We start from the raw sequence: 22,989 nt of genomic DNA, 5'->3' as shown, positions 1-22,989 counted from the left end.
AGGACTCATTGGTCTGAAGTTGACGGAAGAGTCAAGAACGGGAAGAGTCAAGTCAGCTTGTGGAGACAGGGTCCACTTCCCCCATCCGAACGGCAGCCTGCGGGAGAGGGGCTGTAGAGAAGGGCTTCCGAGGAGGAACGAGCCTGCTGGGCTTGTTAAGCAACATGACACTGTCTCTGGCTGGGCAGGCTCTGGCCGGAAGTTCAGAGAATAGATTCAAGCACGAGATGAAGGTTCGGATCAGGACACCTCCCAGGTCCCTTCCTGGCCTTGACGTCTGTAGGTCTGTGACTTGAGGGCCTCTTCCCCAGGGAAGGCATTCAAGTAACAGCACTGAGGCATGCGGAGAGGTTGTGTGTGGCGCGGGGCCACTTCCCAGCTGGCCCCTCGCCTGGAGTCCACTTCAAGAGGTGTGCGGCTGTGGAGGCTCAGGGCTCACAGCTCCTGAAGGATGATCTGGATCTTGCCGTCAAGCTCCCCCACGTCCAGCAGGAAGGCGACATGGTTGCTGTAATGCTGAATGATGTTGTTGTCCATGTTGACCAAGATTCTGGAAGAGAAAAGAAGGCATGCGTAGAATGGGCTGGGCCCCTTGTCTGCAGGACCTCTGAGTAAAGGGGGACAGGGACGGTTACTACCTATCGGGCGTCCCCAGCACTTCAGGCACCTCTTGGACTTTCTCTCTGACCCTCAAAACAACCCACAAGGTGGGCACTCACTGTCCCACTTTACAGGGGAGGACACAATTCCCCAGTGGCCGAGCCCAACTCAGACCCAGGCCTGCTGGCAGCCACGCCCACCTACTGCACCAGATCGCCTCTCCTCACACACGAGTGTGGACACTTTTGAGCAACCAGCACAGTGCGCCTTAGTCACCAGGCCAGACTGAGCCCTCGGACGCGGCGTGTGAGTTCCAGTGCAGGACGTGTGGCGGGCGGACCCGTGAGGTCTGGGTTCAACAGCAGGCTGCGATGTGTCACTCAGCTGTGCCTGCCTGATCCACAAGCAGGTGCCACGCAAGGCCCCCTCAGTTTCACCCCAGGAAGCTGAAATCTCAGCAATGGCATCGTGGACTTGAGGAGCTTGGCTGTCTCTCCCCCCACAGTCTTCAGGCAAGGACCTGGGCCAACCTGAGAGGGACAGAGCCTCGGTGGGTGTGGCCCTCTGCAGAGGGTCAAAGCCATAGTGTAGCCAAGGGCACCCCTCTAGGAGCTGCCTCCCCAGTGAAGGACCCACCGGGCTGTGACCTGACCTGAGCACAGCAGCTTCCTCTTTGTAATGGGGGCGGGTGTTTTCCTCCATCCACCCCTCCATCCACTTCACCAGCATCTGCTGAGGTCTTTCCATGTTCAAGACCTTGCTCCAAACAAAAACAAGGGCCACATAGAGATCCTAGGTCCCGCCCTCCAGGAGTTTTGAATCTACTAGGGCCCAGGAGAATGGATCCTTATAACCGTATCACCCCAGTTCATAGATGGGGTAGCTGAGCAAAGTCATTTGCCTGGGATCACACCGTTAAGAGATGGCAGAACTGGAATTTGAATCTGGACTCTTGTCTCTTTCCACTGCATCATTTTTTTAGAAGAAGAACAACAACAAAACCCAAAACCCTATAATTACAAGTTAGGAAGTGGCATATAAAAGGAAGGCAAAATCCAGGGCTTGGGGAGAGTTCAAGATGAGGCAAGATTATTTAAGTGGGGCAGGAAGGAGGGCGGTGAGAATCCCAGACTACTACTCCTGGCAGGTAGCCAGCCGTCTGCTTTCCCCGGGGACCCCAGGAGAGGCAGTGGCTTTGTCCCCCCACCCCGAATCCCCCAGATCAGGAGGCATAATGGAGACAGCAGTAGGCTGAAGCCTACGGCCCATGTCCAGTTGTCTCTGCAGTAGCATCAAGCAGCTGCTGCCTTCTGGAAGGAGGTCTGGGCTCAGGCTCCGAGGCCTGGGTGCTGACCGCCAGCATCTAATTATAAGATCCTGCTTCCTTGGGTCCTGTGTGCAGTTCCTTCATTTCACAGAGGGATCTTTGTCTGGGAGCTGCCGGCTGGGAACAGACCAGAGGAGACCAGGGTTGGGGCAGAGGGGTGGACGCTTTGTCGGTGTCGGTGCTTTTTTTAGTCTCCTATAGTGGCATTTACTGAGTGCTTTAGGTGCCAGGCACTAAGTGCCCTACGTGCACTAACTTGAAGGCCTACTCTCAGGCAGGGCCTCCCAGAAGGCCCAGAGCGCATGCCGGGGCACAGGGGACCCCAGACAGGCCCACAGACCCTTTCCTCTCAGAGGTCAATGCCAACCGGGCCCTAGAGGCAGGGGCTTGTCAGGAGCTGCTGTCCCAGAATGTGGGCCTCCTGTCACTTGCCAGCTTCTGGCTGTCTTCTGTCCTAGTTCGCATAGAACCCCTGGCCAGCCGCCAGCAAAAACAATGTATTTGTTAATCTTTCAAGCATACTCAGTGGTGCTTGTAAAGCTGATTGTATCTACCTTGTCCAGAGGACTTTCTGGAGGGTTCTGTGAAAATAAACGAGGCCAGTGATTACAATTTCCTGTTCCTCAGATGAGGGAAGCAGCACATGAGCCTGCCTCTGCTCTCCCAACAGGTTTTTTTGGGGATTCTTCTCATTTAGGCATCGCAGACAATCCTAGGCCTGAGGTTTCATAGCTGGGGTGTGTATGGGGTGTGGGTGCTTCTGAAGGGCCGCTGGGTGATGCCCTGGGCTATGGAGCTGGGCAAATATCAATCTGCTGGCCTGGCCACAGCCTTTATTTGCACACTGCTTAGCGGTTAAGGGAACAAGCAGGAGGCAAGATGAAATAGCGGGTGCAGGCATGGGCTTTAGACAGGCCATGATTCCTCCGGCCAGTTACTAACTCTGTAACCTGGGACTATCCCGAACCCCAGTTTCCTCATCTGTAGAAATAATCATACCCAATTCAAATGGTCAACGAGACGATGCTTGGGAGTTACTTAACCCAGCGCTTGGCGTGTAGGAAGCGCTGCACAAGTGCAAGTTAGTATAATTGTAGTTGAAATATCTGGCTGGGGCTTAAGGGAAAGACTTGCAACTCAGCCAGCGGGGCTATGGGGCATCTTTGTACGCAGTCACACACAAGGCGTTTCCCAGCCCCTCAGCGCAGCCTGAGGTGGGATCTGTAAGAGAGGACGGCGGTGGTAGGTGGGGTGGCAGCCAGGGGGTGTGGACGTTGGCACCAAAGGGGAAGTGGGGCTGGGCTTGTCTGGGCAAAGCAGAGCCTGCCCTCCGCTATGAGGTGGATTCCGCTCCACAGAGCATGTGAGCTCCAGTTCCCAGTTTGAAACCGAAACTTGGAAGGAAAAAAATACACAAAGAGCCCTAGACATTCAGACAACCAAAACCAAAGGATCCTTTCCCAGGGGCTGCAGGGCTGCGCACCTTCCCCCCACCGCCGGCCCTTCTATGGGAGGCTGGGTGCGAGCCAAAGGGGAGGGAAGGAGGCCTGTCTGCGAGGAAGGAGGTGGCCCCTGGGCCTGACTGGATGGGCCCTCAGCTTGAGCACAAAACATGCCTCATTTTGCAGTCCCCTGAAAGAAGAGCCACAGACAGTAGCCACAGGGCAAAGCCTGAGCACCTTCCAGGAAGAGCCGCGGAGAGTAGCGGGAGTCAGTCTCAGGCTGTCCGGAGCTGGAGGGTCAGTCCGAGCTGCTCAGGGTCGGGGAGGGGCTGGGGGGTGGGGGTGGTTCCCAGGGCCCTAGTCCAGGATCCTCTAGGCAGGGAAAGGCAGTCACGATTCCTCACTGCACAGGGGCCCCCATGCTGGGCTGGTGAAGTGACCTAGGCAGCAAGGGCTGCAGAGGCCCGGCTCACTGGCTCTGACGGAGGTGGTAGCCTGGGAGGGCCGTCACCACGTGGCCCTCCAACTCCACCCCCCCATGCCGCCCCTGCCAAGGAGAGATCTCCTGGGCAGAGAGCAAAGGCCACTGTGGTCCTTAGCACTAATCCTCTGGAGCCCGTGGCAGGTGGCAGTCACTGCCCGGCCCCCCGGAAGGTAAAGCTTTACTCCCTCCTGCCTCATCCAGACTTGAAGATGGAGGAGGCCTGTGCAGCATCCCTGGCTGGGCTCCCTCAAGATGACGTCCAATCACAACTCCCTCCCCAGACTCATCGCCAGCCATTTCTTTCTCGGACCCTCTGACTCAGCCGGTAGCAACTTTGCTGGGCCCTTCTGCTTCTGTGCCTTTACTCCACTGTTCCTGCCCCTCTGAACATTGCTTATCACCTCTGAGCCTCAACTCCCCTATCTGTAAAATGTGTGTAATGGTATCTACCTCATGGTATGGCCGTGATGGTTAAATGAGATAAGCTTAACCTAGTATGTGGCACGTAGTAGGTGGTTAAGTGATGACAGTCACTATCATCATTACCATTATAGTCAAATGACTTGGTTACCTTGGTTATTTCTGACATGTGGCCCTGTGCTTCCCTCTCCCCCTGAGTAGGTGGTGTATGAAGACCCTTGCATCTGTCTCCCACTCCTTTCCTTCCCAACAGCGATCAGTGTCTGGTCTCTGCAGGTGGCCTTGGCCTGATAGGGCGCTCTCCACCCCAACTCCACATCGCCTCTACCTCTCCACAAGGCCAAGTACAGACACAGCTCAGCTCCGAGCAGCAGGCCTCTGCCAGGCAGGGCGAACCTGCTGGGAGCTCCCTGAGCCAACGTTTTAGAGGGAAAGGGGCAGGGTGGGGGTGTGAGGAGGGAGAGTTGTGCTGGGCACTTACCCCCGCTTGCATTTCTTGTAGACTTTGTAAATGTTCTCCTCAGGGAACCCATACTTCTCAGAGATCTGGAAGAGGATGACAGGAGATTCACCATCTGTGCTGCCAAAGCTGGGTTTATATCAGTCTTTTCTATCGTGACTTTTAATTTCCTGATTATAAAAGTAATATATACCCATATTGTAGAAAAATACAGTGAAGAAAATTATAACTCATCCATAATCCTGTATCCCAGAGATGAACACTAATAACATCTGAGTGTATTCCTTCCTGTCTTTTGGCCATGTACACGGGTATTTTTATATTCCACGTAGATAGTTTTACTTATCATTGTATGTTATAAGCCTTCCCATATCACAACAAACTCTTGACCAACAGCATGTTTAGTGGTTGTAAACTATTACAAAGGTCATCCGCCATTTCCCTCAATCCTTGCCTATCATCAGACATTTGGATTGTTCCAGTGCTGAGGGCTCCCCACTCACCAGCTAGCTGACCAGCTGTGCAAACCACTCGTGGAGATGGAAACGGTGCCTAGCTCATAGGGTTGTTGACAGAATTAAATGAATTGGTCTATGTAAAACACTTAGGACAGTTCCTGGTATGTACTAAATAAATGTCAGTACTCAAATAAATAGTCATTATTACTTCAGAAGTGGTGCAACAGGGATGCTCTTGTCCTGCTGTGAGGGGGGGAGGGGTGGATAACCCAAACACTGACCCTTTCTAGCAGGAACTATTTACCCCATTTGATGGGTGAGGATGCTGAGATTGAAGAAGATAAGGTACGCACCCAAGGCCTAGCCTAGAACCCAGATTTCCTGCCCCCATCACATCCCAGAACATTGGAGCTTAGTCTACAAGTGAGGAAATTGCAGCTCAGAGGCCTCAGCAACCTGGCTGAGCTCACACAGAGTCAGCCCATTTCTCCCCAGACCTCCTGAAGTCTCCTGTGGGGCAGACAGAACTGGTCTGGTCCCAGTTCCACCACCTGGGGTTGCAGAACTCTGAACAAGTCACCTTACTTCATGGAGCCTCAGTTTCCACATTTGTAAAATGGGTGTCATGATGGGATGTACACACAGGTGGTTCTGCACAGGAATTGAGACGGTTATGTCAAGGGCCCGGCCCAGCGCCATCCCTGGGGAAAGCTCGGTCAAAGCTCGGGGAAAGCTGCTGGTTAGTACTACTGGCTGCCTTGGAGCTGCAGGGAACCGCAAGCAACAAGCTTCAGGTTGAGGTTGTCCTCTCTGGGCCTTTCAGGAAGAGGAGCCGATCAATCTCCTCAACTGGTCTCTGCCTTGACAGAGATCTCTCCAGGCAAGAAAAGTTCTTAGACTACTTATCTTAATGGCAAGCAATGTGGCTAGAGGCTATCAGGAAGATCTCAAGTCAGTCTAAGCAAGAATTTAGGAGCTTTCTAACTGTATGTTGTACAAAGACAGCTGCTTTGTATGGCTGCCCCATAAGCGATGAGCTCTCCATCCCTGAAGTATGCAAGTCAAGAGTGGGCACCCACTTGGAAGAGGTACTGAGGAGAGAGCTCGGGCACCAGTTGGGGAGCTGACCCTCTAAGGTACTGTCCAACCCAAAGATTTCTGAGTCTATATTCATTAATGGCCTTTTGTGAGCCCGGCTTCCTGGGGCTGGTGCCAAGCAGGGCTGATGCTGTGTGAAGAGAACAGGATAACATAGCCGAGTGGAGAGACCTTGGGCTGGAACCTCAGCTCTGTCACTTCTAGTTACCTTGGCAAGTCACCTGACCTCTGGGAGGCAATTTCCTTATGGGAAATGAGGAGATCATTAATAGTACCCACTTTTCAGGGTTGTTAAGAGAATATGGTGAGCTAGCAAATGCAGCATGCCTGACAAGATGCCTGACACACAGTGGGTCTTCAATAAAAGGTAGCTATGTTATTACTTGATTCATTTTCCCTCCCCCAACCTGACATCTTAGAACCATCTGGCTTTTCTGTGTGGTTCGACCTTGAAATGAGGCCCTCTGGGAAAGAAAAAAGGGTATCTCTGGGGCCTGGCCTTTTGGGGTTTCATTCCCATTAAAATAGAAACAGGTTTGCAAAGCCAACAAAAAGCTCTGGCCTGTCAGACAGCAGCCATCAGATTAAGGAGGATTTATGGTGTGTGCGACTCCCAGGGTGGAGCCCGGGTTCTGGCTGGGAGATAACATCTCAGAGGCACACCTCCACCAGCCGGGCCCCACAGGCGCCCTCAGATGGGTGGGACGGATGGGCCACCAGAAAGCCAGCGTTCCAGCGTATTCCTTCCCAGAGTCTTCCTGTGGGAAATCGGAACTCTACGGCGAAGAGTCGGGGGGAGATGGGAGCGGCAGAGCGGCAGTGGCCAGGGAGGGCGGGGCCCACAAGGCCTCTTACCGCACTCCTCAGGCCCTTCAGGTCCGGGGTCTTCAACATGAGGGCGTCAAACACCTCCTCGGTCTCTCTCCGCACGTACAACAGCACTGAGAAGCAAAGGGTGGCTTTTAGTGGTGCAAGGGAACATCTGGGGGTGGGAGAATCTTAAAAAACATTATTTGTAACCTAACATTGATTTCTGCAAAAAGAGCAAATCCTTAATGAGGGTCTGTACCCAGCTGGGAAACACCCTACCTGGCTCTGCAGGTCCCACACACTTGCTCAGACTTTGCTGGTTTTGGTGGGTTTGAATCCCTGCTCTGCCACCTGCCAGCTCTGTGACCCTGAAGAAGTTCTTTTAATATCATTGAGCCTCATTTTTTCCAGATGGAAAATGAGGGCAGCTCCAGCCACTATTTCACAGAGTTGTTGTGGGCAGTATTGATATAACACCAAGTGGGGTGCAAGGCTCAGTTCCAGGTTGCTGGAAGCTTTTGATCTTACTTGCTGGTTGGTTTCTTCCTGATGGTCAGCTACAGCACCCCTCTCTCAGGAAGTCACAGACTTACTGTGTCAAAGACAGAAAGCCAGGTATTGAAAACCCACCCCACTCCTACCCCCATTAGAGAAAGTGGGGGGGACCTGCCCAACATCATGAGCCTGTTGCCTTACCAGCTGCCCCAGGACGCCCACGTTCAAACAAGGTCAGAGGCAGAAGCCCCCCAGCGCCGTGGCTGTCTCTCCAAGCACCCTGGATGCCCTCCTTACCCGCTCCACCCCCTCACTCAAATCCTGGCCCAGCCCCAAACTCCAGGGAGTAAAGCAGCCCTTCGTGCTCTCCCCGCTGGGGTGGGCGCTGCCCTGGCTGCCTGGACCAGAATCAGTTTGAGGCTTTGGGGAAGCCTCGTGGGGGGCTGGGGGTGGGATGGGGTGGGAGTGAGGCTACCTCTCTGTAGGTCATCTTCCTTGGCCTGTTTGGAGGGCAGAGGCTCAAACTCCTCGGTGAAGGGTGAGCAGGTACGCTTCAGAGGCAGCCTGTGGGGATGGCAGGGAGAGGCCTGTGAGGAACCCAGGGTCGGAGGGGCCCCAGAGGTGAAGAAGACCCTATGAGGGTGGGCACAAAGCAGTGGGACAGAGGTTACAGGAGCAGGTTCTGGAGCTGGACTGCATGGGTTTAAATCCCAGCCCTGCCCCTCCCTAGCAGGGGGACAGCCCCTCAGTGTCTGCATCTATAGCAGGGTGCTGCATAAAGTTGTGAGGCTGAAGGAGATAATGCACACTGCTCTTAGAACAGTGTGTGACACACAGTAGACCCTCCATAAATATGGACTATTGTTTCATCATCAGTATTATTCTTTTTTGAAAGAATCGAGTTGGACGTGAGTCAGTGGGAGGAGGGAGGCTTGTGGATTTTAGAGTGAGTCAGACTTAGCTTCCAGCCTGCCTCTGCTTCCTAAAAGCTGTGTGACCTTGGGCAAGTCATTTCACTTCCTCTAGAGCCTCAGTTTCCTCATCTATAAAATAGAGCAAAAACCCCTACTTGCCTGACTCACTGGGGCTGTCGTGAGGTAATAAGTGATATAATTTGGTGTGAAAGAACCTTATGAAAAGTACTTCTTGTTTATAAGGAGGAGACTGACTCACCTGTGGGGCTCTCCCGAATTCACTCTTTCTTGAGAGAGGACTTCCTGATCATCCTGGCTGACCTACTCTGGTTATTCTTTACATTTTACCAATTTTTAACATGTGGGATTCTTTTACTAAATTTTTGGTTTATTCTTCTAAAAAAAAAAAAAGAAAGGAGGAGACTGATACCAACACTACATGATCTTCATGAAGCGCTTTCCCGTCTGCAAAGATTCTATTACATGCCGCTTCTCATGTCTGCCTCATCCTCAGGAGGCCATTTTCCTCCTTTGACAGATTTCTAGCTGACGCTTGAGGAGGTGAAGGGACTGTGGCTGACAGAGGGAAGGACGTGGAGGTCCATCCTAGGCTGAAGGGCCAAGGGGCCCTGGCCACCCCCCTTGGCCTCCTGGAGTCTGGGGAGGGGACACGGGGTTGATTCCCCTAAGTCCTCCCACACAGCGCCCCTCCTTACTCTCCGAATCTGCACCATCTCAGAGGCTTTCTCTTTCCCATTTTACAAGCAGGTGTCTCGCCAAAGATTCTCCAACTTTTCAAATAAAACAAACCCATAAAAACTCAGGCAATCTCAGTGAGAAAGGAGCATGAGTCTAGCTTGGGGGTTGGGGGCAGAGTCTCAAGGCTGCTTCCTCTGGGCCTGGCCTCTGGCTTGGGGGACAGCAAAGGGAAGGGCAGGCTGGGAGCTTACGAGCAGTAAAGGGGGGACAGGCAGGGAGGTGAGGCCCTTGGCTGCTTCTCTCCGTACCTGTTGGAGGTGCCGTGTCCTGCTGAGGGCACTGCCTGCAATGGAGAGAAAAACATTTTCCATCACATACAGGAAGATGAGAGTAGCCCTCAGCTGCTGGAGGTTTCTGGGATGAACCATCTTTGTGGGGAGATACGGGGGAATGCAGTTTCAATGGCTTTCTAGCTCATTCTGTGCAGGTGTGTCCCCTCAAGTGAGCTGAGACCTTGAGTTGAAAGGAAGCACCAAGCCCCGGTTGGATGAGTCGGGACTCAGTGAACACATGAGGTGCTAAGGAAAGGGTGGCAGAATCAGTGAGTCCCATCTGAGCCCCAGCATGCCCAGAAGGGCTGGAACTGCAGACTGTCCTGCAGCTGGTAACTAGGTAGCTGGAGCTGAGGCAAAAGAAGTGGAAGGGGAAGAGGCAGTCTTTTTGAACCCTCATGTGCGCCTGGCACTGTGCTACCTGGTGCAGCCATCACCAGTCCTATGAGGTAGGCACCCAGGCCCCGAGAGGGCAGAGTCTCCGGGGTAACACGCCACAGGAGGCAGAACTGTGATTCAGAATCGGGCTTTCTGCTCTTCCCGCTCCTCTGGTCCCCTCTCTCAGGTTCACAGGTACAAGCACTGGTGCCCCACTTCTTCCTCCCACAAGGGAGCTTTGTGCCCAAGTGGTCATCTCCCTACTTGAGGCCTCTGGTTGGGGAGAGAGAGTGGGTTATTGCAGCCTCCTGTGCTACGGGGGCCACAGAACTACTTCAGGGCGGTGAAGGCTGTGTGGCGGACACAGAGAAGGCTTTGAATGTGTGCCAGGGCTGACCTCAGGACTGGCTGCTCTTTCAGCACCATAATCTATCTTATTGTTTGAAGTCACTGCACTGAACACATCTGTACACCGAGGGCCATTTCTGCAAACATTCCCACCTAAACGGTGGGAGCTCAGTGGAAGGCAACAGTCAGATTGTTTAATATGAAAGCAAACTCACAGACAGGCTCTGGGGTCTTGATTCTGCCAATGACTTGTTGAGTGACCTTGCCTGGAAAGTGGGAATGACAGTCTCTACCTCAAAGGATGGCTGGGCTGGGCTGCCCAGGTGAGGTGAGGGGGAAACGAGACAATGCAGCAAAAGGCTGGGCCCAGCACCGCTGGCCGGTCAAGGTGCTTGGTAAATGGCTCCCTGTGTTGAGAGGTGGTGTAACTCGTGGTAACGGGCACTGTTTCTGAAGCCAGGTTGCCTGGGTCCCAATCCTGGCTCTGCCACGTCCTATGTAATTTTGGTCTCAAAGCCTCAATCTCCATGCCATGAATCCAGGGAGAATCATATTATCAACTTCCCAGGGAGGTAGTGAGGGCTAAAGGAGATAACGCATGGAAAGCACTTAGAGCAGCGCCTGGAGTAAAGTGAGCGCTCACAAGTGTTGCTGTGACGATTATTAGCCACCCAGCTTTGATGCGGCTACAGTCTAACTTGGGACTCAGATATTAGAAACCTGCCCTGTGCGTGCTCCAGGAGTGAACATTTCGATGGGTATGAAGTCCATTTCTTTATTAACATTCTTCTCTTCAGTAGAAAAGGTCACTGAAGTTATATGACCATATATATATTTTTTTAGTCCCCTGGGATTCAGTAAAGATAATTTGATGATATCAGGACCTATCAACATCTAAATTGGCCTGTAATGGTCGAGTAGCAGGTCTGTGCTAAGACAGCCCCACCCAGGGGCCACAACCCTCTCTCAGCCCAAGACACTCACCCCTCCAGGGCGCTGCAGGCCAGAGAAGTGCACGTTGGGGATGAACAGCACCGGCGGGGTTTCCAGGTCTGCCTCAGGCCGCAGGTAGGTGGTCTCATTGCCCCTGAAGCCGGACAGCAGGGAGCCCTTGACGCCTGATGGGAAAAGGAAGGCATTGTGCCTTGAGGTCCCTCCATTCACGCCTCCGACCGCTGCGCTCTAGTCTCCGATACCCTTCACCCCAGCCCAGCCCCGCTGTGACCCATCCCCACTGACCACTGTTGCTGGAGTCGGGGTACTTGACCTTCCTCCGGAACTGCTTCCGCTCGTCATCCCGCATCTTCCTTTCCGCTCCCTGTGGGGGACGAGGGAAAGGGGTCACCAATGGTCTCGGGAGGGGCTGGCTGCTTTGCCTCTTAAATGTGGGCCAGCCCTCTGGTGTTGCTTTCTTCCCAGAGTGAGACCAGGAAACGGGAAGGTACCAGCACTCGGCCCCGCCCAGTGCAGCCCAGCCCTGAGGTCAGGTAGACCATGAGAGACAGAGAAATAGAAAGACGGAGAAAGAAGAAATTGAGAGAGACAGAGAGGTGTGGGGAGAGAGGAACAGAGAGAGAAACAGAAAAGAGAAAGGGACTCGGAGAGAGATAAGAAGAAAGAGAAATGTGAAAAAGACAGACAGACACAGAGAAAAAGAAACCTGGAGAACTATTTACAGAGATCTAGAAAGAGATCTTCAGAAAGAGGAAGGGATGAGAGACAGAAATGCAGAGAGCAGAGGAAAATATACATAGAGAAACCAAGACAAATGACAAGCACACAGGGAGAGACATTCAGAGAGCAAGAAACAGAGACAGACACCCCCAGAATGGCTGGGGAGGATGCACAGGTGGGGGCTGGCCCTTCTCCCTCCCAGGGCCCAGCAGAGGGTCCACCGCAGCCACCTTGTCACAAAAGATCTTGATCTGGCAGACAGCTCGGTGTACCAGGCGCTCAGTGCCTGAGCCACAGTCGTAGGTGTCGATCTGCAGATTCAGGGGGACACCCTTCACCCCCTTCTGCGAGGAGAAGTCTGTGCTGAGGCAGTTGATGCCGATAAACACCTGGGGACAGATGAGGGAGCTAGCTAAACAGCTGACCCAGGTCACCAGGCCTGCTGTCCCATAACCACCCTGTGTAATTATGGAGCCTACCGTGTGCCTGGTGGGCACCCTTAACTCCACAACGCCCCTGGAAGGCAAACCTCACCACCTCTCTTTTACAGACGGGGAAACTGATGCTCAGAGAGGGGTGGCAGCTGTCCCAAGGCGGCACAGGGAATGTGTAAGGGAACCGGAGTTTGAGCTCAGGTCTTCATCAGTGGACAATGCAGCTTCCACTAGATTGCCAAGGGCAGCCCAAAGGCTCAAGGCCCTGGGAGGGAGACTAAGGGTCCTTTAGGAGCTTAAAATCCAGAGCCCATTTTTTTGCAACTCAGAGCAAGGAGGTAGAGAAGGGCCAAATCCCCCTCCCCGCCAGCTCCAGAAGACCACTTTCCTGCTGGCCCTGGGCCACAGAGAGTGAGACACTGCCCCTTTGCGCGGCAACCACCAGCTCTAGCCATAGCTGAACCAGTCACCCCCATTGTACAGCTGAGGAAATTGAGGCTCTGAGCATGGGTGTGACTTGTTAACGTTTCCACAGGGAGTTGGGCAGGGTGGCATGGTGGAATGAGCCTGGACATCGGGCCACTTAGACCTCTGCCTCTCAAGCCATGTGGCTTTGGATAAGTCCTTTAATCTCACGGGCCTCAGTTTCTTTATCTGCAAAATGGGGACAATTAAACCTACCTCTTGTGGCTGTGAGGCTGGTAGAAAATCTAGGGGGCTTGGATATTTTGTAACTGTTGTTGTAAGTGGGACAGTTGGAGTCTCAACCCATGTGCCTATGTGCAGCTGATGGCAGCCTGGGGTCAGTCTTAGTTTGGCATCTCTTGGCAAGCTCACCTAGCGATTGCCTACTGCTGACTCCTCCGTGGGACACTAGGCCAGACCCCACTCCAGGCTGGCCCCTGTTCTTTGCGGCATTTCCCTTGGAAATGACCCTGACTTGCACAAGTGGGGGTGGGGTGTGGTACCTGAGCAGACCCCCTTCCTTCCCTGGCTGGGGGGGGCCAGGCCCACAGGTGCATGCCAGACATACCTCCCCCTCAGCCAGCTCAGCCCTAATGCAGCCCCCACCCAGCTCACGCCTGAGAAAGACCCAAGCCTGGGGGCTTAAGAGGCTGTGAGAAAATCCCAACCGAAACCCACCTCTCCCTTCCCACGAAACTCAATTCCCCCCTCCCTGAACTGGAGGCCCCAGCTCCTCCCTCAGTCCCTGGTGTCTGTTTGAATAATAATAATCCCTCGCCTTTGTGCCTCCCTTTGTTGTTTTCAGAGCCCCTTCACCTCCATTTTCTCCAGGCAGCCTGGACCGCCCCAAGAGGCAAGGCAGGGAGACAGGGATTAGGTCCCCAGCTTTTCTAGGCCAGAAAGGCCCTTGCCAAGAGCCGGATCCAACCTTGGTCTGATGGGGTAAGTCTGGCCCAGGTAGGTGAAGGGACAGGCCCGGGGTTACCCAGTCCCCAACTTGCAGACTAGTGCCCTTTCCATGATGCCACCGGTCCAAACAGAAAACCAAGACACAGAGGGACACTGCAGCACAGGTGAGTTCAAGTCTGGTCTCAAGCACTAAACGGCTTAATCACTGGTGTGAAAAAAAGTCACCAGAGGCGCCATTTCTCAGGTCTCTCCGATGGGCCTGGCATCGTGCCTGTCTCTTTGACGTGCGTGATCTCGTAGGATCTTCACCACAACTCTAGGAGGCAGAGGCAGATTATTCTTCCCTTCCTATGCGCTCAAGAAGTGAGGTAATGGGTTTAAGCCCTCATCTACCAGACTCCAAAGCACTTCTGCAACTCTCTGCACTAGCCCACAAGTCAGGAAACCCGGTGTCAGCAGCAGCTTGCTGTGTGGCCACGCGCAAGGCTTAGTTTTCCTGTCTGGTAAATAGGTGGATCGGATTAATTAACAACAGCCACCGCTTCTGTGCCAGGCTGTGCTCTACCTTTTCCTTATCGCACCTGATCCTCACGCCAACCTATCAGTTGGTGCTATGGTTACACCCCAATTTTCAGCTAAGACATCTGTCCAAGGTCACAGAGCTGGGAAGTGGGCCCAGCGTTCCTGGCTTCTCCACACTATGTATCCTGCCTCCTCCACTGGTGCCCTCATCGGAGCAGCTGCCACAATCATAGGTACAGGCAAGCCCTTTTCCCAGGATGGGGACTTCCTGGCAGCCTAGCCCCATTCTGGCCATGCCCCCAGCACTGACCTTGGCCTCCTCGTTGACATTCCACACAAAGGACAGTGCATTATAGGCCACCTCCTCAATGTGTTGCACAGTGTTGAAGTTTTCTTTGCAGTCAGCTGAAACCACAGGAGACCAGAAGGAGAGTCAGAAGGGAAGGGATTTGGGGGCCCCATGGGGAGGGGTCACTTAGGGGGTGGGCCTTGTTCTTGGCAGGGACTTGTATCCTCTCCCCCAAGGACCATGCTTCAATGCAGGGAGGAAATTAGTTATTGTGCCCTGGGCTACAGGTGGAAAAACTGAGGTCCAGCCTGAGAAGCAGATCTGTCCAAACTCCAGAGGACTCCTTAACTTTGCCAACTAGGCCAGGGCCCTCATGATTTTGTGGTGGAGCTTATACTTTTCATGGGATTGTGATTTAGGACATCTCCCAGACAAAGCAGTAGTAGTAGTAGTAATAATCGCAGTAATAGTGGTAGTAATAGCCATAGTAAAAGTCGTAGTACCAGTACTACTAGTATTGAACTAGTAATATTAAATAAATGATAGTACTACTGTCATTTATTGAACACTTACAATATGGCAAGCCTTCAGTTAATCCTCACGACAATATTATGAATATTCAGCTTACACATGAGGAAAACAAAGCTCAGAGAAGTTTGGTCACTTGCCCAGGGTCACACAGCTAATAAAAGGTAGAGTAAGGACTGGAGCCCGGCTCTGTCTGGCTCCTGAACCCAGGCTCCTAACCACTTTACTAACTGGCCTCTCAGATAAGTCACTGAATCATCCCTATTTGTACTATGTTCTCTAGTACACGTGGCTCCAAGGCAGAAACAGCTCTGTAGGCAGGCAGGGCAGCTGCCGTTTTTCCAGTTGACAGCGGAAGAAACCAAGGCCCAGGGAGGGGAGGTGACACAGGCCACACAGCCAGGAAGAGAGTGATAGAGCCAGAACCTGGAGATCTGAGGATGGACAGTGCCTCCCGCTCATCGCGGGGCCCGGGACAAGGTGGCACACACAGAAGGCCTTCCCCCTGTCCCCTTCCCTCTGACAAAGCCCAAAGGTTCCGGCTTCCAAGGCAGAACTGCCCTTGCACTGTGCTTCAAGCCTTCCAAATCACCCACTGCCTGCACTGTTATGCATTTGTGTCTCAATTGGCCGAGCCCCCTGATGGGGACAAGCAGGTCAGCATCCCAGGGGTGTATTTATCTGACACTGCTAGGGTCCCCAGGGTCCTGTTTATCCCAAAGCAACACAGAAAAGAGGTCATTGCTTCCAGCCAACAGATGCAAATCCCTGCAAACCCCACAGCGTTTGACCTGGAGACAGGGGCCAGGCAGGCGGCTGGAGTCAGAAATAAGTCCTGCAGAGGTCAGAGGGGGCTGGGAAAAAGGGGCACAGCAAGCAAGGCCTAAGTGGGGGGGGGGGGTGTGTGTGCGTGTGTGCGTGTGTGCGTGTGTGTGTGTGTGTGTGTCTGTTGTGAGACAGAGGAAGAGAGACCGGGACGGAGGGCTCGGGCGGGCTCTTACCCACATCGATGACCCGCTGCTTGGCGGTGGGTTGCCGGGAATGCCAGTGCTTCCAGAAGCGCAGCTGCTCCACCGGGCCCTTCTCGTTGTCGAAGACCACCATCACCACACTCTGCAAGCACAGCAGTCACTGTGACCCCCAGCCTCAGAAGAGGCCCAGGCAGCCTCATCCCTCGCCAGAGCCCGGGTCAAGCGGCCCAGCCCTTTGGCTTAGTTTCCCCCACTCCGTGGCGATGGGCAGTCACACAACAGCACCCTCTCCCTGGGGTCCCTGGCCGGCAGGGCTGACCCGACCCCCGCACCAACTGCCCAAGTACCTTGACTTTGCTGGAGGACAAGGCAAGGCCTTTGCCGCCTGCTGGGGTCCGCAGGGTGACAGGGTAGAACTGGCCCTTGTTGAGGTAGGCCATGGGCGACTCGCCCGATTTGATGTGGATGGCTCTAGGGGAGCCCAGGGTGTACTCAAAGTCACTGCGGGGAGGAGGGAGAGGAGAATGAGGCTGGGCTCCCAGGCAGGAGTATCCCAAATGGCGGTGGGGCAGGAAGCCCGAGGCTCTGCTATGGCCTTACTATGTGACCTCAGTAAATCACTTTACTTCCTCGGGACTCAGTTTCCTCTTTTTCAGAGTTTCTATTTAATGGCTTTATTGAGCCACAATCCTCCTGAATAATGAATAGTGGAAACCAGAGACCCCTGAGGGGTGACAAAGTTATAGGGAAGACTAGGACAACAGAACCTTGGTTTTCTAATAGGGTGCTGAGCTCTGAGGTCCTTGTCACAGCCCAGGAAAGGGATGTAGAAATGACTCTATTCTTTTATGTGCCTTCACTCCCCTCTTTTCATTCACTGACGATGCCTGTTCTGGGGACAGTAGGGTCTTTCTGCAGCCCACTGCCCAGGTGGCCAAGGGTCCAGGGAGGCTGACTTACCTCTTGGGGCTGGGATAGTCCTCTGGACACGGGGGTTCCGGGGATGATTTCAGGATATCTGGGAAGAGCAGCGACTGCAGAGAAACACAATCCAGAGAAAATAAATGACCACATTCAGTTCTGCTGGGACCTCAGCCCAGGGCCACTGCATACAACTGTGAAGGTTGTATAGTGTACAACCTGGACAACAGTACATGGCAGCCCTGCCTCAGCTCAAGGACTCTTTCTCCCATGCATTCCAAAGCTCTGACCGCCTCACTGTCTCCTCTCCTTCCGTACACGTGTGACTACACCCAGGGATGCTGTGAGGGATATGGGGGTGGGCCCTCACCTCCTGTGGGTCATCTTTGAAGGTGCTGTCAGGCTGCCAGCGCTGTGTGGGAGGCACCCCATGAATGCTCTCAAACAAGGAGCTGAGGGAGCCATTATCATACACATCACTGGTGGGCAGCAGGTAGCCGTCCACAGAGCCAGCTTCCAGCTTGCTGGGGCCTGGGGTGAGGAGAGCTGCCTTGCCCGGTGTGGGTGCAGCCCCCTCCAAGCTCATTAGGTTATTCTTCTTGAGCACATCTGGGTGCTCTGGGGTTCCAGACACATTCTCTGTCAGGAATTTCATGAGGTGCGTGGGACTTTCAAGGGGAGTGAGGTCCATCTCATATTCCATGCCATGGTAGTACCTGAGGAGAGACAGGAGGGATAAGTGGGTGCACCTCTTCTCTCTGAGGGGCGGGGGTTCCTTGGCTGGATTGGAGGGTGACCATCACACTGACATACTGACCTCCTTTAATCCAATGTAATGTTAGGTCTTACCAACATGTGTGAAACAAGATACTGCAGCAAGCCAGTGTGTCACAGGGATGAGCAGGGAGGAGGGGGTCAAGAATGGAACCAAGTACAGGCTCAGAGTTCAGGGGGCAAATGTCTGCTTTATCCATTACAGTACTTGGTAATTAAAAAAACTGAAAGTTTAATTATTTATTTCTTATCCAGAGTCAAATGTCCCCACACTAAAAAAACCGTATTGAGTCATCCATGGTGTGGGCAAGAGTGGGTATTTGTGAGTACAGTTAATGTACGTTGAGAAAAAGGTCTGAAAGGATATACCCCAAACTATTAAGGGGGACAGGGAAGTAGGATTACAAGAAACTTATTTTTTTACTTTATTTATTTTTTTAGCAAAAATAACAGTGACTTTAATGCATTTAATTTTACAGAATCCAAAGAATTTTTACATATGGTCCTCACTTGGTTGTCAAAAGAGCCAGATAGACTATTTTCACACATAAGGCCCAGAGATTCACAGAATCAGAGACACTGAGTGAACACACAGACCTTATAATAAGATGATTCTATTATCAGTGGGTGCTCTCCTTTAATTGTGCCAGTCTTCCATTCCCACCACCATACTTCTGTTTCTCAATGCCCAGCCCCAGTATGGATATTTATTTTGTTACTATACCAAATTTATTTTTAAAAAGTAAACTAAATTTAAAAATAGTTACAACAATAGTTTAATTATTATAATTATACAAATATTGTTTCCTGGCTGGCCAAATATTTTACTATAACTTTTCTTAGAACAACTTTTGTTGTTATTGGAATTATGATATTAATGAGTTTTTTCATTTTATAATTTTCTACGTATCTATTCATAATTTCCCTAAAACTGTCATACACCTATAAACAATTTTCTTCAGATGAACAAATATATTATGTAATCCGCCAGTTCATTCCTCCCTCCTCCCCTTCCTTCCTTTTTTACTTTATACATTTCTACAGAGTTTGAATATTTTATAACAAGTAGGTATTATTTTATAATCAGAAAAGCTAACAACATTTTAAAAAATTAGTTTTGAGAAAAGTCTCCTGCACCGAAGCCCACTGTTTCTAGCAGTGCAGGGGCCCTGAGCCAGCCGCAAGAGTCGCAATGCCTGCCTTAGCAGTTTGGATGTTCTCGAAGGCAGAGAGGAGACCAGAAGGTTTCCCAGCAGAAGCCCTGCCCAGTGCGGGGAAAGGAAAAGTGGAGAAAGGGGGGCAGGGTCCTTCCAGTGCCCATCTGGCCATGAGCACGGCCTGGGCTGCTTTCTACAAGAAAAGGAACATCAGTGCCCCAAGGCACTAATGCCAGGCAGAGGCCCAAGAGAGCCAAGGGAAAGAAATATGGGAACATAGGTGCCCCCTCCCCTTGAGGCTGCAGGGAGGGTTTTGGAGCTAGGACAGAAAAGCTTCCATCAGGGCTTTTCCACCACTATGGCTTTGAAGTTTGTTTTCAGTAAACTCCAGCTCACGTGGCCTGCAGGCACCTAGGATGTGTGTGTGTGTGTGTGTGTGTGTGTGTGTGTGTGTGTGTGTGTGTGTGTGTGTGTGTGTGTGTGTGTGTGTGTGTGTGTGTGTCTGTGTGTTCAAGCAAGGTCTCACTATGATTTTGTGGGCCCTAGTCTCTTTTGCCTTCATAGATCCCTTCCTCCATAAAAATATTTTAAAAACCTTTTACAATTGCATTGGTATAAATACAAATATAACCCAGGTTGGATCATATTCATTGTTTTCTTCTGACTTTAAAATAGATTACAGTGCCTTCGTGGGCCCCTAAGAGTACGGTGGGCCCTAAGGACTGTACCTCCTGTGCCCAGGGGATAAGGGGCCTAGAGGTGGGGGTGGGGAAGGGCAAAGGGACAGAGATGGTGGCGCCGGCGAGCCTCACCTCTTTCCTTGGTCGTTCCGGCCCCCAGTGCTGGAGGACAGTAGCCGCTTCTCCTTGGGGCCCTGAGAGGAGAGGAAGGAAGGATTTATGCATGGCTCTTGGGTACGATCTGGCTGTTAGGAGCCTCAACCCCCTCCGGGGAACTTGGCCAGGCAGGGTAGCTATCTTGGTCACTGGGAGAAAACCCACCAGTCCTTCGAGTTGTCAGGCCATCATTTAGTCTGAGCCCCAAGTTACAGAGTGGGGAGCAGTACCCCAAGATTAGCAGTTAGGAATCATGGAATTTGGAGTCAAGCAGGCCTAGCTTAAGTTCTAACTTTACCACTTAAAAGTGTTGTGTGACTCTGGATAAATGACTGTGCTTTTCTGAGATTCAGTTTCTTCATATGTCAAGTGGGGGATCATGAACTCTACTTCAAGGGGATTGCGAAGATTTATTAATAAAAATAATGTTTACTGTTTTTTAATGGAGTACTTCCTATGCACTGGACCCTGTGCTATGTGCCTTCTCTGTGTCCTCTAATTTAATCCCTACAACAACTCTATGATGTCTACTAATGTTATCCCCATTATATGGATGAGGAAACTGAAGCCAAGAGAGGCTCCGTCATCTTAGTGATTAGGAGTGTGGACCTCTTGGGTTTAGTTCCTAGATCTGCCACGTATTGGCTGTGTGATCTTGCGCAAGTCCCTTAACCTTTCTGCACCTCGTTGTCCTCATCTGTAAAACAGGAATAATAATAGTGATACCAACCCCTGGGACTGTTGTGAGTGTTTAGACCGGCACCTGACACATGGAGGGGACTATGTAAATGTTACCTTTCATGATTATGGTCATAATATTGTATCTTAGAGCATCCAGGTCATTTCTCCCTAAGGCTAATAAAGCCAGAACAAGGTCTCCGACCCAGCCTAGTGACTCCAACGCCTGGGTTCTTAGTCTCACCCCGTGGAAGAGCATGAGGAAAGGTGCCTGGCACAGTGCCCAGCATTCAGTAAGAAATGGTAAGTGGTCACCTCTAGGACTATATTGCTCAAAGCCACATTGCCAGCTTGTGGTAGGAACAGGTCTCGAACTCCCAACTTGGTGCTCTTTCCACACCATTAGATCATGTCTTTACTATACATAGTGCTGCTCTGAATCTAACATGCTCTGGGATGGGAAGAGGGGGGTAGGTGTATCTCACCGGAACACTATATTGCAATAAACCACTGCAAGCGTCACCTTCAGAGCCTGTCCCCACCACTCTGGCCCGGGGAACGGCCTCTTTCCCAGGGGAGATGATGCTAGATTTTATTTTACGGCCCAACCTCAAGCTATATATCCCAGGCTGGAGTTTAAGCTCAGACCTAGAATTCTGGCTCCTACCATGTCGCCAGGCTGAGGCAGTTAGTTCCAATTTCTTTTCCATCAAATGCTATGAGGATGTTATCAGTCTGCTGGGGAGAAGGTAAGGTAGGGTAACCATACCACTCCAGGATGAGAACCAAAGCCAGAGAGATAATTTGGGGCTTTCTCATATCTGAGGCCACTTCCCCCCTCGGCCTCTGAATTTACAGAGAGTTTACCTTCCTTTGTGTAGCAGAATAGGTAAACTACTTCTTGGGCCTGTGAATTTGAGGGCTTATTTACAAGGTGGCTTTAAATCTTCAAGTTCAGATTCAGTTATCACAATATTTAGCTATTCATGTCCCCCAGCCTCAGATCTGGGAAAGTCTCTTGGAGAAATAACCCAGCCTAGGAAGAGCAAGAAAGTTTGCTGTCATATGACAATTCAGACAGATGGGTAGTGGCTGCCTGGACTACTAGGTTGAAAAAGATTTTGTGTCCTCATATACCCTCAGTGAGAATACAGTTTGTAATCCATTAGCAATGTCTGGCACAGGCACTGGAAGAGGGGTGATGTCGTGTGTAATGTACTTGTGGTTACTGACAGCTTTAAGCACACTTATCATATATGAGAGTGCCTAATTCCTGTTCTCAGGAACTGACAGTCTCCCAGAGTCAAGGCCAAGGCCCAGGAAACAATTAGAGAACAATAAAAGATGGTCTGTCAGGAGGTATTACAATGCATATAATGGCAGCGAGGGTATGAACGATAGTGAGACACTCAGGAGAGGGAGAGGTGATGTGGCAGCATGGCTTCCAAGAGAAGGTGGGCCTTGGGAAGGGTCCTGAAAGAAGGGAATGGATTCAAGAGGAAAAGGCATGTTCTAGGTGGTGGGGTTAGAATAGGCAGGTGGGGATGACAGGGCAACTGGGATGACCTAAGGTACAGGGGCAGAAAGAAGATGGTAGGTTGGGGGTATTGCTGTGGTGTGTAAGGCCAAGGCCTTGATCCATTCAATCAATACGTATTGAGCACTGTGTGGCAGGCAGTATGGGGTGCTAGGGGCTCAGTAATGATCATGGCATGGTTCCTGCCCTCCAGGAGCTCAGTGTCATGGGGGAGATGGAGGAATAAATGCACAAACAGCAAGTTTCTAAGGAGAGCTTCAAGGAAAAGGATGGTGGTTGCTGGGGGTGCCCAGAGGAGGCACAGAATGGGAGACCCCGGAAAGCCTTCCTCGCCTCTGGTGGAATGAGCTGACATTGAAGCTGAGGCCCAAAGCTGAGAGCACGGTTTAGCTAGGGGAAAGGGGAGGGTACCAGGCAGAGGGAACAGCATGTGCAAAGGCCCAGAGGTGTGAAAGAACATGGTGAGGGGTTAGGGGTGGTCATGGTGGGCTAGTGAGCCATGAGGCCTGAAAGCGAAGACACACAGTCCGTTAGAGGGCGGCATGCCCAGAGGTGGCGAACGTACCATGTAGTAATCGTAGAGGAAGCTCAGGGCCGCAACGCTCTCATCGTCTCCATTGACTCTCATCATGGCCTTCGTGGCCGCCGTCAAGGGATTTTCAAGGTAGGTCTTCCAGGCCTCATCCTCGTTAGTGTAGGGGAATTTCTGGAAGTTAACTGGGTCGTTCTTTAGCAGCCGTACGGATCTGAAACTGAAAGGCAAGTAGGGAAGGTCAAATTTAGGCTGTCCCAGCAGAAGTTCCGTGAATGGTCAGCCTCAGAGCAACACCCAGGAATTCAGAGAGTTACCAGCCTTGAAAACTTGAAACTGCTTCTTCTGTCATCACTGGGCAGATGGAGCAGTAGAATGTATCCACACTCTGGAGCCAGATGCTTTGGGTCACCACCAAATGTTACCACGTAGAAGCTGTAGACCTGGGGCCTCAGTTCCCTCATCTACAACATGAAGACTGTAATCCCAACCTCGCA

At 51.9% G+C, this 22,989-nt stretch overlaps 1 protein-coding gene across 1 annotated transcript; it reads right to left on the bottom strand.

Moving 5' to 3' along the window:
• Positions 1-435: 435 nt before the first annotated feature.
• Positions 436-22,606, bottom strand: GRHL3 (grainyhead like transcription factor 3). Its single transcript, XM_068537790.1, has 15 exons — positions 22,526-22,606; positions 19,722-19,783; positions 17,349-17,694; positions 17,018-17,091; positions 16,405-16,558; positions 16,088-16,199; positions 14,580-14,674; positions 12,170-12,328; positions 11,505-11,583; positions 11,250-11,383; positions 9,516-9,550; positions 8,070-8,158; positions 7,145-7,230; positions 4,755-4,819; positions 436-550 (listed from the first exon to the last, which is right to left on the bottom strand). The coding sequence occupies exons 1-15, from the start codon at positions 22,589-22,591 to the stop codon at positions 436-438; spliced, it is 1,671 nt and encodes a 556-aa protein (XP_068393891.1). The 5' UTR covers positions 22,592-22,606.
• Positions 22,607-22,989: the final 383 nt, after the last annotated feature.

The sequence above is a fragment of the Eschrichtius robustus genome, chromosome 3 (assembly GCF_028021215.1).
Source record: "Eschrichtius robustus isolate mEscRob2 chromosome 3, mEscRob2.pri, whole genome shotgun sequence".
Classification (NCBI taxonomy): domain Eukaryota; kingdom Metazoa; phylum Chordata; class Mammalia; order Artiodactyla; family Eschrichtiidae; genus Eschrichtius; species Eschrichtius robustus.
This window is presented reverse-complemented; position numbering and strand designations above follow the sequence as displayed.

What these genes read in the sequence shown, in the direction of transcription:
- GRHL3 (XM_068537790.1), bottom strand. Translation starts at nt 22,591, where the DNA reads ATGATGAGAGTCAATGGAGACGATGAGAGCGTTGCGGCCCTGAGCTTC. An exon ending in TCCTCTACGATTACTACATG is followed by an intron (nt 19,784 to 22,525) that starts GTACGTTCGCCA and finishes CTCTCCTCTCAG; the next exon opens with GGCCCCAAGGAGAAGCGGCT. An exon ending in TACAAGAAATGCAAGCGGGG is followed by an intron (nt 551 to 4,754) that starts GTAAGTGCCCAG and finishes TTTCTCTTCCAG; the next exon opens with AATCTTGGTCAACATGGACA.